The sequence below is a fragment of the Hirundo rustica genome, chromosome 19 (assembly GCF_015227805.2).
Source record: "Hirundo rustica isolate bHirRus1 chromosome 19, bHirRus1.pri.v3, whole genome shotgun sequence".
Lineage (NCBI taxonomy): Eukaryota > Metazoa > Chordata > Aves > Passeriformes > Hirundinidae > Hirundo > Hirundo rustica.
In genome coordinates, this window is record NC_053468.1 from 2715433 (window position 1) to 2733510 (window position 18078).

Consider the following 18078-nt stretch of genomic DNA (forward strand, 5'->3'; position numbering starts at 1 on the left):
GAGGTATTGCCTAAACGTCTTGGGAATTGCAGCGTTTAAACCTGATAAACATCTCAGGTTCTTGGCATTCCTGGATTTTATTTGCAGCAGGTGTTAATGGCCTTGTAAACAAGATACGAATAGAGAAAAAAAGGCAATAGCAGGGGAGGTAAAATGGGAATATTTGAAATTTTTTTAGAGACACGATGAAGCATCCTTCGAGTGTTTCCATCATTAACAGAAGTAAGTTTTTTTCCCCCCCAATTTTACTACTTTTGGCCCAACTAAAAACCACCCAGCACCTCTTCATCCTGCCCCAAAAATCACCAAGGCATGGACCGTGCAGCTGTAAAAACCAGCCGATCCCCTCATTTCCCTTCCCATAGCAGCACCCCAGATTTTAGAACTGGGAACTGCCCTTTCTACAAAAGCAGCTTAACAAACGGCTGGTGAAAGCTGAGAACGCATCTCCTTCATCTCCCTTGAAGGCAGCTCTGCAGTGCGGCTTCCCCAGCCCGCCGGGCTCCGGGGATCGCGGCGCGGAGGATGGAGCCCACGGAAATCCATCGGGAATGCTCTGGCGGCCTCCCGCGGCAGCAGGCAGCAGGGACCGCAAATTCAGATCCATTTCCTACCAAAATTCAGCCCCTTTTAGGAATTTTAGGGGTAAAACCAATGTTAAAATAAAAATTAAAAAAAAAAAAGCGGCATAGATTGAAAATTCCTTGAAATAATCAGCACCTCGAGGTTTCGTGCTTTGGGTAAATAAATGGTGAAGTTGTTCTGGATATTCTGTTTGAGTTGCAGATTCATGCCAGGTGACAGCACCTGAAGTGATCACAGATAAATACTCCCCATGATAAAAGACTTGTTCTGGTTTAACCAAAGATTTAGGGTGTGTTTCAAGAAATCAAACAGCATCCACAGCCAGCTGGAGAATCCTGACATCGTGCTGGAAAAATCCTTTAAAAGTTACTAAATATTATAACATACGAATCCCCACTTCACCTCTCTTACCTGAATATGAACCCTCAAGGCTTTAAAATCACACTTAAAACCTAATATTTAATGTAATTTAATGGCAGTCCAGGAGGAAAGCTGGAATTTTTCCTGTAGCACTAGAGGAAATGTTATCCTGCTGATCAACAGCAAGGACAGAAAGTTGCTGCAAGTGGAATTTCTGTGAGCACAGACTCAAACCAACGACACCGTAAACACAAAATCACTCTCAGGGATTAGGTTTTTAGGGAAAGAAGTCACACCTAACAAGCATTCAGTTTTAGATCTCTTATGAGCAAAGATGTTTTAATGTGCCACATTTCAAAAGCATCAAACCTTTTGTCACGTGAAAAGAAAGATCACTGCATAGCTTTGGAGCTAGAGAGGTCCACGAGACTTCCTGCAAATTAAAAGTGCATGAAATACATGCAATCATCCTTCATACATAAAACAGTTTGCAACAGGGTTGAGAACACAGTGTTAAAACAATATTTAGAGTTAAAAGTACCTGAAAATAATCTCTCCTCAGAGAGAGAGAGATTAACTGAACATCCTCCTGGACAGTTGTGCAAGTTCTCAACAAGAGCTTTTCTGTACAAGTGGTTTAAAAAAAAAAAAATATCACAGAGCGTGTTCTGGAATATTCAAAACAAGGATTGGATACAACAGATGTTTTACAGTTACCCCCGTTCCAGGGTATTTTGTTACAAACAGTTATCATGGCCTAAGCCCTGTGCACTGGGATTCATCCATGGAACGTTTTCTGTCTCACGAGATCAAACCTGAGCTCTGGTGCTAAAGCCCAAACAGGTGAAGGAATAAATCCAGCAGCTTTTCCAGCGCTGGATCATCTCCCTCCCAATCAAATTTTAGATATTGAGCAGCAGATTTATCCAAGAGAGGTCAATGTATAAACAGCACAGTCAGAAGCTCCATCAGATGTAAGAACATTGGTGGTCTGACAAAAACGTGTTGAGAATTTTACAAGGCAGAAGTTTCCACCTCTACTACTAGAGAGACTTTAAAAATATTAAAATTAAATATGAAATACTGTCATTTCACCTGTGTTTTATCAGCCAATATAGAATAATGGAAAATTGTTTATTTATTGAGAGAAACTTGAAAAAAAGCAAGTCAGGGATCAAAACTGTTATTTTAAAATTTAGCTCTTCCTAACCTAAACAAAAAAAAAGCGTTAATATGTTTTGGTAGTATTCTCTAAAACCATAATTATATTTGCACCTTAATATTGGTGCACGTGCTAGAAATTCAACGGCAATAAAACAAGAGTTTAAAAAATCCACATTGCATAAAAACTATCAGGAGCTACAAACCAGTAATAAACCCAGATTAGGACAGAAAGGTGGAATTTTTTAAATTTACTGAGCTGCATGTGGAGCATTTTCTATAACTATCCTGTGGCTTCTAAAAAGCAGGCAGAGCTGTGACTTGACTGATTATTAGCACTTATGTGACCAGACAGAACTGGTCTGAAAGGGAAACAGCTTAGTACCTAATAAATAATTTCATCATTTTCCCCCCCATGAACAGTTAGGAAGTTACATTTTCCTCTCTTCCATTCAATAAGCAACAAGGCTGATTAAATTAGGAGGAAATCGAATCTGCAGTCATCTTCACCAGGCAGATATTCAAAAGGACAACATTAACTCATCTGCCCCCATCAGCACATGTTCACTTGAATCCTAAATGCAGCGGTTTTTTTCCATTTCATCCAGACATATTTCCTCAGAAAGGAACTGTGGTGCAGAAACAAACACTCTCCATGCAGATGGATTTGGCATTCTCACAGCCTCCTGACAGGCAGGGGAACAGCAAAGATGCTTCACACTTAGAAACACGGCACAGCAGCCAGGGAGGGTGCAACAAGAACCCCCCAAATCTGAGTTACCAAGTGGGGGGAAAAATGACTTAAAAATCAGTTTTTAGCACAGTGGGTGCTCCTTGCAGTAAAATCACATCTGGCTCCTGTGTTTAGCATTAAGATCTATTATTTTCACATCAAGTTCCTTCAACAAACAGACACTGCTGGACCCAAACTCTTGTTTAGAGAGAGCGTCTGATGATTCAGTGACTGAGCTCTACACATTGGGTGTAATTAATTCACAGTAATCAACCCCCTGAACCCCCAGCCATGACATGAGCACACCAAGGCACAAGGGCACTGCAGGCTCCAACCTGTCTGACACACAGGGAACTCCTGCTCACAAGGACACAACAGCACGGGAAGCTTCCAGAAATGCCTTCCTGCCTAACCCAATTCCATCAGAGCTGGGCTTTCCTGGATTTTTTGCCAGATACTTCCACGTCCATGCACATGAACTTGATGGATATTGAATGCATTTTTGTGGAGAGAAAAGACTGAAGTTTACACACATTCTAAGCTGACGCTTCCTCCCTTTATAAATACACAGAAAAATCTGCTTGGGGTGAACTCACTTAATGGGAACATTTTCATTTGTCTCTCAGACTCCTGAACAAACCCAAGTCTTCTTTGGTCCCTCACCCTAAAAAACAACTTCCCCTTCATCAAGAACAACAAATGTGCAGAAGACTTTTAGGATGTTGTGAAAAGGCTATTTTAAAGTGAGTGTAATCTGTAACAAGTGCAATGTTCCATCCTGGAAATCCAGCTACTGCCATGGCAGGCAGGGCAGAGCCAGGGGCAAACCCGGACCCTGCAGTGGAACTCGGTGTCAAACCCAGGTCCTGAATTAAATCCTGTGTTTAGGCCTGGACCAACACATGACAGTGTTGCCATCACCTCAGAGTGGGTCTAAATCCAGTTCCAACTTAAGTTCAACGTTCTTGTCAGTGAGAATAATGGAATAAATCTATACTGAGTGAATTCTGGCTACAAAGTGATCACCTTCACAGAGTACACTTCACTACCTGGCCAGCCACAGAGTCTGCTTTGCTATTTCTCCTGGGCCTGTTTTTCTTTTTTTTTTTTTTTTCCTCTCTAGAAGTTACCTGAAATCTAAAAGCAACACAAGAAATGCAAACACACAGGCTACACTTTTTCTGAAATTCTTCAGTTTCTGCTCACTAGAATATAACTGGAATAACTGACATGTCTTGACAGCTGCTTAGGAACACTTGTGACAGGCAAGATAATGCTTATTATCTACAGGTACCTTATCAGGCAACTCTCTTCCTAATCATCACCATTTGTGAAGTGTGCTGTTGCTAAATGAGCTATTTACAAATGTAAACTATGTCATTAAAGTTTTAAAATAAATAGACAACCCTTACATTAGGTAGTGACTTGACAACAAGGTAACAGATCATCAGTTACAGCTTTCCAACAAAAATGATCTGTGCATGCTGCCCCCAATTATTTTTTTAATGAGGAAAATCCTTGGCTCACAATCTGTTCTGGAAGGACTTTCTCAGTTTTCTTCCTTTATGCTGGGTAATTATGTAAGAATTCCTTCAGTTTTGTTGGATAGTCTGTCATCACTCCAGTGGCTCCGAGATCAAACGCTCTCTTGTATTCTTGTTCTTCATTCAGTACCCAAACGTACACCTATGAAATGGGACACAACCACCAAGTTACTACAGGAATTTATTTTTTTTAAGGTGACTTTTTGACCTGAATTGTTTGATGTGAGACAGATGTTGCTGCATATTTAAACTGAGAAATGATTACCCCGTGATGCTGGACTTTCCCCCCCTTTCATCTTCCAAAAAGGACATTTTTTAATGGTGACTCCAATTCCACTACCTGAGACTTCAGCTTCTTCTAGAAGTCAGTATTATTTTGTGAAAGCCCATCAGATAACCAGTTTTGCAGATTTTATAGGCTGAAGTTTCAAGTGGGGAAAAAAACCAAACAAAACAGAACCCTAAACTTCAAGGGATTTAAATGAAAAACTCGTTCTTCCAAGTGCACCAATCTTTCTGGTCCCAGAAACACAAAGAACTTGCTGGGGGGAAGAAGAACTCTTTGAGGTCTGTGTGTCTGGTTTGAATTCTCCCTTTAGCTTTGCCCCACCGTACCTGGATGCCCCGAGCTGTGAGGTGGTCAAACAGTGCTTTCCTCATCAGCAGCCTGGGAAAGGAGAGCGAGATTAATTAACAACCCCAAGTATATAGGGAATTGTCAATGTCTGTTCCTGCAGGGAAGTTCCCATACTTTTTCCACAAGAGAAATCCAATTCTAGAAAACTTCCAGTTCAAGGAATTCAAGTATCAGCTCTGCTGAAGATCAAACCCAGCAGAGAAATCCTTCACCCTGCAGGTACCTTATATCATGGCTGATGAACCAACCCCTCTGCTTTCAGGAAATGTTTTATCCTTCCCACCAAAAGACATGAAATTCTCCTGGAGAAACTAAACTAACAGACATCAGAGCCTGGAGACACTGCAGCCACTGAAAACCTGTGACTAAATCCCCTCTGAAGCACAGATATTCTTGAAATGCAAAGTGTTCCTTGTAAGGCAAAGTGTCTCTCCTCTGACAACATTATGAAACAGTCACATCCATGAGATCTGCATTCTGCATCTAATTGCATGTTAATTAGCTGAGCACACTTAAGGGCAGAAGCTTCACAGACACAATTGGAATAATTCCCACTGTTACTGCACCTCAGAAAGCCTCAGTGTGTGGAAAATAAAAACATAAAGCACACGAACATAAGATTTGAATCTGATTTATCCTGCACTGACTAAAAGCTGGAAGAAATTGCTAATATATAATGCATAGATATAGCAATAGCTAATCTTAGTTGCTTGAGTCAAGTGTTGATATAAAGGCAAAATATAAATAAAAATTTAATCAGACGAAAATCTTACGTGTCAGCCAGCCAGATAATAAATTTCTGGCTTCTTGACATCTTCTCTGGTTCTTTCAGCCTGTTGAGGAAGAGGAAACCAAAAATTACCAGAGCACAGATTAAGATCTTAGTTGAGATGTTCCTGCAAAAGGAACATAAAGAATTAATCTTGCTCAAATTAGAGCAGTAATTTCACTGCTCAAGACAGTGACTTAGAATTGGGTTACACAAGAGAAATGAGCTACATTTAAGAAAAGCAGCAGAGATGAGAATTCTCCAGCACTTTGAGTGAATGAGAGACTGTGCAATCTCATATCCACCCTACTGCTGACCTGTCTTGTGGCCCTATCAGATAAATTTATTCTCAAAAAAAAAAAAAAAGAGAAAAGAGCAAGAATTAGCTGTCAGTACAGAACTGCTACCTATTACTGTGCACAGAATTCTCCCAGGAACATCCAAACGTGCCTGAACCAACAGAAAAGCAACCTCAGCCCAAAAGAGCAGCGCTCAGGGAGGCATCAGGGTTTACACCGGTGCCAGTGCAGCACCCACCGCTGGGCTGGAACTCACTTGAGGATGATGGAAGGCATGGGAATCTCAAAGAATTCCTCCTTGAAGGGAATGAATGGCAGCAGACCAGTGTAGAACAGGCCAAGGAGCAGGAGGACACGCTGGGCACAGAAGATGGTGGCAATGTCAGAGTTCTGCAGGAACCAGGAAAGAGATTCTCAGTTATCTTGGTAGACTTTGACTCTGCTGCGATTAAATTTATTCATCAATGCATGTCTGAAGTTCAGCAATCACACCCAAGATGAAGCTGCCTTATAGGAATAAATCTAACTGCTGTTCAGGTAGAAAATGGGGTGTTGTTCTGCACAGATAAATTGAAATAATCAACTAGACTGAACTATCAACAAGATGGAGCTCACTCAGGTACATAACTCCCTTGGACTAAGCACAATTTAAATTTAATTCTAAATTGTAAATTTCCTCAGCACAAAAAGGAGAATTATAGCAGTGAAATAACAGCTTTATGCTGATGCAACTGTGTCCACTAGTGGCCACATCCATTATTTTCATGCAAAGACACAGACAATCAGCAATCCTCAGAAAAATTGCTTTTTATCAGATGAATGATGTGCAAAACAGGCTCTAAGAACTCCCAGCATAAAATTGCAACGCCCTAAATTTCATAAAACAAGAATAAAACATGCCTAAGCTTAATTCCTCCAGTATTTTATGGCAGGGTGGAGGGGTGTTAACTGTGCTTGTCTTCTTTCAGCAGTACAGCAAGCAGAACACAACGCTGGCACAGAATTTCTCACCACGAGCAGAAGCCTGGCCTAGCTGGTTAAATCTTGATTTGCAGGCTTTCCTGCAGGTTCTGTCAGCACACAGTCACCAAGCTTAGCTGGACTCAGCCTTACCTCCTTGAAGCACTTGGATACAATCTCATAATTGACGTTGCCCCACACGGTCAGGTGCTCTCTCTTGTACCGACTCACCAGCTCGGAGACCTGCAGCACAGAAAGCACAACTCACACTGAGCCGCTGGAAATCAGGTGCAGCATTATTTAACTGAAACCCTGCTTGCTTGGGGAATCGTTAGAGGAAGGAGTTCTTTACTCTTTCTCATCATAAGGTGGTTGTGATGCTCTGACGGGAAATAAACAGGCATTCAGCACAACAGATTGTACCTACAAAAAAAACCCCTAAAGAATCCAAGAAACCTAAATGACAAAACAGTATTTGCTGCAAAGATTTCCCTCTGTGCTGAACACATCTACACAATAACATCATGTTTTTAGGCTGCTTTGGAGAGTCACAGTCCCTAAGATGACCCTTCCCATAAGGTACAAACCAAACGTGTCTCCAGCAGCGCTGCAGCAGTTTCCCATCCAGATGAAGGGTCCTAAAGAGCTTTTACAGAATATCTTGCACAAGATCCCTTCTCTGCCTCCTGTATTACCTCACACAGGGAGCAGGACCCGACACGTGAGGGGTGAAGCAGTCCAAGAACACAGATCTTGGTATCACAGACTGCCACAACTCCAAAAACACTTCTGGAATATTGACATCATTGCCCTGCCTTCCCCCTCAGCTCAGCAGATTCTCACATACCTTCCTGATCAACACGTTGTTGTTCATTTTGATGTCAATGTTGACAGGAGTTTCTGGAAATGCCTCAAACACCTCTTGCAGGAGTGGGATACGATTGTCGGTCCCCTCACACTGACATTCTGGGGAAACAAATCTGTCACTGCTGTGGCCACTTTTAACAAGCCACAGCTAAAAGCAGAAATGCCAGAGCACTCGTTACCTTAAAACTTTATTAAAAGTATAAAGCTCTGAGGATAATCACGTTTTTAAACAAAAAAAATGACTTAATTCAGCTGTAATTAACTATGACAAGCTCATTTCCATAATGAAAATGCCCTGAGCATGTTGCACATTCAGGTTTTAACTTCATGAAATTCACTCAGTATTTAGCAACAGTAGGAGTGCAGGCAATGTTAAAATCCTGAAATAGCAAACACAGGCTCAGTTACCACACACCAAATGCAATGAGGATAACGTGAAAAAGACCAAACGGGAACAAAATTTCCTACTGAACTCCAAGTCATACCTACAGTAACTACTGACCTGGTTTCTACAGCCAGGATTCTATTTTTCTTTTGAAACTTCTTTTATCATGATATTGAGAGAAGCAAATGCACTTTTCTACTCCCTTTGCCAAAGCAGGAAACTGCCACGCTCCACAAAATGGAAAACTGAAACAGCAAGAGACAAACATCTCACCTTTCTGGAAGGTGACATCCAACTTGCAGAGATAGCGTGGAAGTTCCTTAAAAATAAAGGGGAATGAACAGCGATTTAAATGCAGGGATATAATCATGACCTTCCTTCAAAAAGACCAAAAAAAAAAAAATGATAATTCATAAGCCACTTCTCATCCAAAAAACTGATTTAGCAGTGCCACTTTCAGTATTAATTGAACTATCTGGCATTCTTAGATTTATGTCACCTGTAGTTGAATAAGGTAAACCATTCCCAGATGTCTGAAAACGCTGAAAATTCCACTGTCAGGCGGGGGGGTGGGGAATTCATCTCCCAGATTTCCCACTAAAAAAACTGGTGGCACCAGGAAGAACTTTTGTCACTCTGCCATCAATCAGTGTGACAAAACATCCCAGCTGCAGAGCCATGCACCCAAGCTGATTGTGGAGGAGTAAATCACCCTCTGGAATGTGCCAGGTGTGATCCCCTCACTGCACAGGGAGTTTAGTGAGGGTGCTTTAGTTTAGGGGTGCTTTTTTTGTTCAGGTTTTTTATTGAGATGAATCCTCCCTCCTTTGGTTTTGGGCACCAGGCACACACAGAGCCCCCCTGCCCACCCCACAAATGCATTTTTCCACACCCCCCCCAGGGCATTTTCTCCTCAACTCACCGAGTATTTGAGGTCAGATATGTTGACATCAACTCCTGTTGATCTCTTCAGGTTCTCATCATGGGACACAACCACTTGCTCATCTTTTGTCAGGTGACAATCCAGCTCCAACATGTCTGTCCCCAGATTAACCGCGCTGCAAGGAGAGGCTGCCGTGAACCAAACCCGACACATTCCACAAACTAATCCCACTGGGAGGGCTTTGGGTGCTTTAATGGTGCAAGGAATCCTCACAATCCTGCTGCACAACCAGGAGCAAACAGGAATCCTCACAGTCTCTGCTACAGTGGGGGGGCTCGTGTAAGAACAAACAACATCTCTTGAAGCAGAGGTGGGATCTTTGGCTCTGTCTCCCATAGGAATCAGGAAGCTCACCTGTGGATTGCAGCCTGCCACCCCAGGATTGAGAAACCTGCTCCTAAAGGATTGGTTCAGCATTTGGAGTGGGGTGTTTATGAGCAGCAGCACATCTGCCCAATGGAGGAAGTGAGGTTTTGAAAAAAAATAAATTGAATTTGTGGTTAGAAACAACAAATGACAGGGGTGTGAAAGCTGAATCAGGAAGGGATAGATCAGGAAATTAGAAGTGGAACTGCCAAGCTTTTGGCTGTATTACTGGGTAGCAAAACAACCTCAAAATACTATGTTAATGAGAAAGTTTTAATTTAAATTAAAAAGAAATAAACCACTAAACATCCAGTCATCTTTTTCAAAGCAAAATAGCTATTTCTGTTCCAACCCACTGCTTTGAAAAGCTCTAATCCAATCCCAAATCTACTCCATAGTAGTTTGGTTCATAAGAGGAACAAGGAAAGCAAAAAGTAATAATTATATTGATGAAATATAAGTACAAGAAACCTCACACCAGAAAAAAAAAAAAAAAAAAAGCTTTGCTGTAATGAGCAGGGAATTGGTGATTTAACCAGAAAAGAGATGTCCTTCCAGCAGACAGATAAAAGCCTGAACTCTTCCTTCAAAACCTTTTAATCCACCTGAGCAAACCAACACCACCTGTGAGCTGTGCCTGAGACCCAAAGCTCTGTAAATTCAGTAACAGCCTTTTCCTCCTGGGCTTTATTGGCTGCTGAACACAGCCCATGAACAGCCACAAATGTAGCAACAAAGCAACAAAAAAATAAATCAGAACATACTCCCCTAAGTGTTTAACACAATTTCTGGTCCAGCAGGGATAATGATCAAGGAGGGTTGTCAAATTAAAGCCAATTTGTGAACTGTTTGCCAGTGCTGCTAATTAAGAATTAGGAGAGGAACAAAATCCTGTTACATATGGAAGAATCACAGGCTGTACTGGGTGATTTTTTTTCCTCCAGAGAGAAAGCAACTCCAAATCTGCTGCAGGAGATCTGCCAAATGTGGAGATGTTCTCATGTTTTATCATTTCAGCAGCAGATTTTATTAGCAATATTTCTTGCTTAAAAAAGTCAGGGCTGATGCTGCACGGAGAGGAGAGAACAACAACTTTCCTTGTTAACAAATCTGAGACTTTGCCAGGCCCTTACGAGCAGCTCACTGCTAAATAAGCTTCCTCAAGTGCTGAGCTGTCCCAGCTGGAAATCAGTTTCTTCTGTCAAACTCACACTGCTCCAGAGAAGGCTCCAGATTCAGAACATCATTGTGGATTCAGATCCAACTGCTCCAGAACTCATGCTGTGAGGTAGGCTCGCATTTGCAAATTAGGGTGAAAGTGCTCTTGCTTAAAATCTGTTACTTTATTATCTAAAACTGCCACAGAAGCATTTAAATATGGTAGAACGAGATTATAGTCCCCTTATCTATTATGCCTTTTACCTAATAAAATTTAAAAAATTGTACAAATGGTACAAAAAGCTTTTAACTTCCTTCCAGAATATTTGTAAATTAAGCAGCATAAAGACTGAAAGTAATAAATAAAGGCCTCCTCCCCCCATACATACATTCTCTTCTGGATTCAACTACAGCAACAGCCAAATTTTCCTGCTTGTGCAAACCTGCAGGAGCAGCTCCTGCAGACACACCTTGTCCGGCTCCACACAGAATCTGATGGATTATGAATTGATCAGTTCCTATCAACTGTTTGAGCCAATCCTGACCGTTTTTCACCAGCCAGATCACTGATTTTCTACCCCATTCCTTTTGCTGCTTTCCTTGTGAAGAGGGGAATGAGCAAATGGGACAGACAAAGCCTGTACCCTCTCCCCAAAGTGACAGAGGAATTTCCACTCCTAACAGGAGGGAACTGCTCTGCATCCTGCAGGGGTACCCTGGCTGTCTTTACTCAGATGAGCTTTGCTATTGGCAGCTGTGGTGGGTTCAAAAACAGGACCTCAATGCATTTGTTCCATCACAACTCTGAAACAATTCAAATGGGCAGAAGAGAGTCAGAAAAAACATCATCACAAAACACATTACCCTCAGCACAGCCCTTACTCTAAACATTACTGCTTATTTCTGGGAATAAAATAAGAATAGGTTACAGAGGAACTTGCATTGCAAGAGCCCTTCATGTACAGAATGAGTGTGATATGAAATGAAATTTAAGAAATAGTTAAAAAAAAAAAAGAAAGAAGCACTTGCAGAAAGTCTGGTAGCAAGCTTGAAAAAAGGCAGGCCAGCAGGACAAAAAAAACAAAACCAAAAAGCCACACAAAACTATGCTGAGCTTCCATGGAGATAGAAAATAGTGCAGTACTTTCTTTTATTTGGTTGGGAAAGCTGGCACCCCTCAGGCTGCAGGGAAACAGCAAACTGATGAGGCTCCTCAGCACAAAGCAAATTAGAAAAACCCCAAACAAAACCAAGAGGAGGCATGCATAATGTGGTCCCTTCTCAGCAGCAGTTGGAGTTTTAGATATGCTTCTTCTTTAAATGCCTTTGAGAACCTTGTTAAAATTTACGATTTAAATACTGAGGCTTAAAAGGCTTTCTGGTCCCCACCCCATTTTAAACCCCTGAGTAAGAGGCTTTCACACACTGCGTGACTGCAGAGTGCAGGAAAAAAAGCCAAACAAAACCAGCAGCATTTTCTGATTTATATTGATAAATAAATTAATAGAAGTAATCACCATTAAGCACAGTATTGTTTGGTTTTACTGGCCAGCACGGCTCGGGCCCTGAGGGTTTGTTTCCATTTGTTAGTGTGCACAGACCATAATTTGTGGTATCCCGAGTCCTGGTGAAACTGGAGTGGATGTTTGGCAATCCACAGCAGCCATCCAGAGGAGAGCTGACTTTCAGAACTAGGACACTGTAACCCCGAAGAACCGATGCAGTCCCACCTCCCTTGATTGCTTCACCCACTAAAGACACTGAGAACACCTAACTTCGGTATTCTCATCCTTTTGTACTCACTGGTGAAAGGCTGCCATTGTGTTCTCCAGGTTCTCTCCAGCACCTACGGAAATAACAAAAATAAAACTTACACAAAATCCTTTTCCTCCCCTCAGTCCCACTGAAAACATATTTATAAAACAACAGGTTTTATAATAGACAGATTTTGAGAAATGAGGATGAAGCTCAAGGCAGAAATCTTTGTTGCCACCAACCTACTGGAGAGACATGACCTTCTCCAGGTAAAATGCATTTTAAAAAGAGCTTACCTTGGATTTGTGTACCACTTTGAATATTCAAACCAAAGTGTTTATTTTACCAGAGGTATTTAGCTAGGACAATAAGCCCCCCAGGCACAGGGGCAGTATATGCAAAAATCTATTTGAGAGTTGGTGGGAAGAGTAACAAGAGGAAAAAAATCAAAAAGCTGTGAACTAAAGCACCCATGACATTCTAAAGCTGACTCCCTAAATATATAATCCAGTGATGCTCAAATAGATGACAACCTCCTTTTGCAGTGCAAGGATATTCCCCCAACAGCTCAGATCTGTCAATAAAGGTTTGTGCTGCTGGAGAAGGGAGGTCTCACACACAAGGAATCAAACGCATCAATTTCAGTTAAGAAATGAAACAAGCAAATTTAATTTTCTCTCTGGCAGGACTGAACTCCTAAACCAGCATTCTCTGCACAAAAATCTTTGAAAATCAGCCTGATTATGGACTGGAAAAGGTTGTGGCTCCTCCCCACCTCAAAGACAGGCAATATTATAGACTGAAAAACACAACAGCCTCAGGAAGATACACGTGCTGATGAAGATATCAATGCAAATTTTAACTGCTCTATGACAGCAATGAATGACAGACTTTGTAAACAGCAATTATAAGAGCTCCAATTAAGGCCTTGCCTATTAACAAGACCTCACCAGGACATACTTACCTAAACCTGTGCTCAGTTACTTAATTAAAGCAATGCACAACCACCAATTTAAAAATTGTTGTTCTCAGCTGGGTTTACAAAATGGAAGACTTAGAACCACGATGACAAAAACCTGCAGGGTTTCATGTAAAACAACACGGTGAGTCCACAGCAGCTTCTGTGATCAGACAGTCACCAATATTTTAGGGGATTTCACTGCACAACTGGGTATTCTGGCAAAAGTGAACCAAGGGACAAAGGAAAGCACAAGAACCTCGTGGTAACCATCTGGTGACTGCCTAACAAATGGGAAGCCTCTATGCAGGACCTGGCTGATCAGTTACAAATTAACTGCAATAATAATTGAGGTTTTTAGATAACTTATCAGCTGTGGCAATCCAGCCCATATATCCTGAACTGTGAGGGAAAGGCAGAAACACCTGACTCAAGTCTTCAATTTGTGAACAGAGCAAGAGTATCTTAACATTCCTGGGCAGAAAGTTCCAAAAATAATTTTTTTAAGTGGCTGGTCTAACGAATCACATGGCAGGGAGGTGGTCAAGGGCCAGGGATGGTGACATGTCAGGAGTGGTGAGTCAAATGCCTGACTTGTAGCATTTTGGGGGAAATGAGGAACAAAGTCAAAAGATCAGCTGAAAGAGGAATCCTAAATCAGCAGAAAAGGGAGCTACACAAGTTGTTTGATCCAAGTAATTTTCTCCCCTGAAAAGTGAGAAGGCTGGGCTGACCAAAGGGCTTCTGACACTTCCTCAAACACACCCTCAGCTTCACGGGCTCGTGTGCTGTTGCATTCCCTACAAGGAACTGACCTTCCCCAGCCAAAATGCCACATCCAGACATTAATGAGGGCGCATCCCCACTCTGCAAGCACCACCACGGCCAAGAGGGAGCCAACATCGAGCACTGGCTCAAGGAGATGACCCTCAGGAGATTTTGGGGCCAGCAGGTCAAGGGGGGTGATTGTTCCCCACTGCTCAGCACTGCTGAAACCACATCTGGAGCACCACGTCCAGTTCTGGGCGCCAAAGCACAAAATTGACATGGATCCACTGGAGTAAATCCAAGGAAGGGTGGTGAAAATTAAGGGATGAGAGATTGTTGTGTACAGTGAGAGGCTGAGGATGATCCAACACCTGTACACACCAAGAGGAACGGGAACAAATTTAAATACAGGGAATTCATAAGTGTAAGAAACCCACCCTTTTTTACTGTAAGAGTGATCAAATTTTGGAACAGACTTCCTGGAGAGGTTGTGGAGACTCCATCCCTGGATGTGTTCAAAACCTAACTGCTCCAGGTCCTGGTTAACCTGCTCTGGAAGGGACCTCCAGAGGCCCCTTCCAATCTGAATTATTCTGTGTAAAAATTATCACGGTACCCTCTCTCAGAGACCTTGCAATCCAGGGCTGCCGGCATCAACAGAGAATATCAAGACTCAATAATTGCTCCCAGAAAAGACCAATTTTAAAATTACAGAGAAATTAAGAAATAATTTAGGGATGATCGTACAAAATGATGCGAGATGACTCTTGAAGGAGAATCAGACTTTTGAAAAAACTTTATACAAGGTTTCATCTCAGGGAGGAAAAAGCCAAACAAGCGTTACCTTGATCTCCCAAGTTAATTGGAGTAAATGCAATAGGAAACCTGACACTGGGTCTAAAGCTACAGCGTGACTAAAGCCCGAGGAGAACTCAAGTCCCGCAGGAATTTATGTTACAGGGTAAATAAACACCGAGGAGAGTAAAGCACGAGCGATCTTCATCCTCAGATGAGCAAAAAGCCGCTGCAAGGTTCAGGGCTGCCCTCCTGCCCCAGGTGGATTTCACAGGAATAATTCACAGACCGTGCACTTTGAATGCCTGAGGAATAATCCTCCCTTAAGCCAGGCTTTCCTGCTGTTCCGATGGAGCTTAGAGCAACCGGCCCAAGCACTCGCATTCGAGGCTCAGAGCCGTGTACCTTAACTAAGGTCCTCGCAAAGGAGCGAGAACAGAAGATTAAGGGGATCATACCAAGTTCCAAGAGTCGCCTGCAAAGTTTTTACCAGCCTACAGATAAAAAAAAAACCAAACCAGGAAACCCTTAAAATTAAGAACCTTTTCTTTCACTGAAGGAAAAACATAAATACCAAGCAACAGAAGATATAGATGTTCTACGCCAAAAGCTACATTTTATGCTATATTTAAAGCTATGAAGAAACTTAAACTGTCAAATAAACTAAATGGAAGTTTAGTTTAAAATAAAATAGGAATAAAATCATTAAGAGATCAGCTCCAGTTTTCACATTTTGATAATTCAAGGCAGCAGCATTTGTTAAGGACTACTGGCTAAAACTGTGATCAACCCCTGCATAAACTAGCACCAGGTAAGATATGAAACACTGTTTAAACTCAGCACCAGACCTCCCTTACACAGAATATCAAAATATATTTACTAGTAAACTACCTATTTTCAAAAATTAAGGGAGGCAGCAGGAAAAAGCACAGAACTGATCTCTACAGAGCAGGAAGACACACCTGGCTGCGTTTTCTTCCTCTTCTCAGTGCTCTAGAATAGGTAGAAGAAACTTAAAAACCTTTTAGCTGTTTTCAACAGAACCAACATGCCTGACTCTAAAGAACAGAGCCACAGCAAATTCTGTTTCCCCTGAAAGCAAAGCAAACAGGCAGAGTCAGAGGCAAGAGAACTGATCTCTTGCACCTGATCTAAGCAACAGCCAGACGCCCCTCTGGTTGGGGAGAGAAATACCAGGATACAGAATCGTTAGAAGAAAATATAGATACGTTTGAGAGGAAAAACATCACGCTCCACGCCAAAAAAAAAAAAAAAAAAAAAAAAAAAAAGCTGATTTTCCGCTGGCTCGGTTGGACTTCGGAGATTAATTCCGCGCTGAACTGAGGCACTGGTCAGCAGGTGGCACCTAAAATTAGGCTGTGGGAGGAAGGTTTAAGGGAGCCCGCTGCAAGCCACGGACACGGCGCAGCCCCTCACGACCCTCCCGTGCCCGGGGGGACAGAGCAGCGGCCCGGGGTCGTGAGGGAGCATCGCCCGGGGGCCGCGGAGCCCCGAGCGCCAGGAGCCGGGCGGGCACCGTCCCTCAGCAGCGGCGGAGAGCAGAAAGGCTCCCGCATCCCCTCCCCTGCATCCCCGCGGCCCCTCACTCACCGCCGCGGTGCGAGATGTGCCGGCAGCGAAAGCGCTGCCGCTTGGGCCGGTGGAGCAGCCCCGGGCACTTGAGGAGGAGAGCGGAGGTGAGGACGTATCCACCCAGCGTAGAGAGCACGTAGAGCGTGGCCGACATCCTGCGCCTGTCACCGGCTGCCCCGGCCCGTCCTGCCGCGGTCCTTGTCCCTGTGCCAGCCCGCAGCCGGCTCGCGGCGAGGCGGAGCCGCTGCGGGACGCGGAGGCTCCGAGGCAGCGGCGGCTCCGAGGGAGCGGAGCCTCTGCGCCCGCGCAGCCGCCCCGGCGCCGGGTGGAGCGCAGCGCGCAGGCGCGGCGGCCCCGCGCCCTTCCCTTCGCTTCCCGCCCGGCCGTGAGGGGCTGCCCGCAGCCGCCGCCGCTGCTTTACGATCGCTGTGGGGGTAACTCCCAATTACGGGCTTTAATTCCCCACCGCCCCGTCCACGGCTCCCCGCTGGCAGGTGGATGTGTTTTCCACACATCCGCCTCACGGGCGGGGCTGTCACGGTCAAAAAGAGCTTGGCGAGTGCTGTGGGGTAATTTTCAATTACACGCTTTTATTTTCCACCTGGCTGTGCCGGCTCTCTCCTCACAGGTGGAAGGATGTTTTTCCCACAGCCAGCCCCTCAGAGACGTCATATTCCAAATGGGAGGGATGCGCTTTCCCCACACAACCCCTCAGCCATCACAAAACCATGGAATCGCTGGGTTGGATCTTTAGAGATCATCTAGTCCAGCCTCTTATGTCATACTTGAAAAAGTAGGGATGCATTTTCCACACCCAACCCCTCAGAGATAATCATATTCCAAATGCAGGGTTGGATGTATTTTCTTCATCCAGCCCCTCATCGATGTCATATTCTGAGTGGGAGGGACACTTTTCCCACACCCAGACCCTAAAAGATCATAGAATGCTTGGAAAGGATCTTTAAAGACCATGTATTCCAAATGAAGAGATGTGTTTTCCTCACCCAGGCCCTCAGAGATGTCATATTCCGAGCAGAAACCAGGTCTCAGCTCCGGTCATACAGTATAATTATTGTACTATAGCAAACTGGCAAATTAAATTTTGTGTGCATGCTAATTAGAAACAAATATTCTAGAAATTAAATTAGGTCTCAGCATACAACTTACCTCAGTTAAAAGTTGATTTACTGTGGCTGATTTTTTGGCACCGAGAGTCACTTGATACAGGTGAGCACAGTTTCTGGCTTTGCTGTTAATACCCATCAGAACTGCAGTATCTTTTTTTCCAAGACAAAATGATTTCTTCCATTATCACATTAAAAGCATCATTTACATACAAATAGCTTGTTCAGAAAAAGAAAAGATTTTGCCCATCATTGCCTCAGTATGGCAAAGTAAACTTGATTTCAGGCAGTGCTAATTTTTGAATATTCCTAAATAGG

At 43.2% G+C, this 18078-nt stretch overlaps 1 protein-coding gene across 1 annotated transcript; it reads right to left on the minus strand.

The window, feature by feature from the left end:
* Positions 1-1251: 1251 nt before the first annotated feature.
* GDPD1 (glycerophosphodiester phosphodiesterase domain containing 1) lies at positions 1252-16896 on the minus strand. Its single transcript, XM_040082651.2, has 10 exons — positions 16655-16896; positions 12571-12613; positions 9223-9358; positions 8574-8619; positions 7896-8014; positions 7202-7291; positions 6345-6478; positions 5794-5853; positions 4999-5050; positions 1252-4525 (listed from the first exon to the last, which is right to left on the minus strand). The coding sequence occupies exons 1-10, from the start codon at positions 16788-16790 to the stop codon at positions 4403-4405; spliced, it is 939 nt and encodes a 312-aa protein (XP_039938585.1). The 5' UTR covers positions 16791-16896; the 3' UTR covers positions 1252-4402.
* Positions 16897-18078: the final 1182 nt, after the last annotated feature.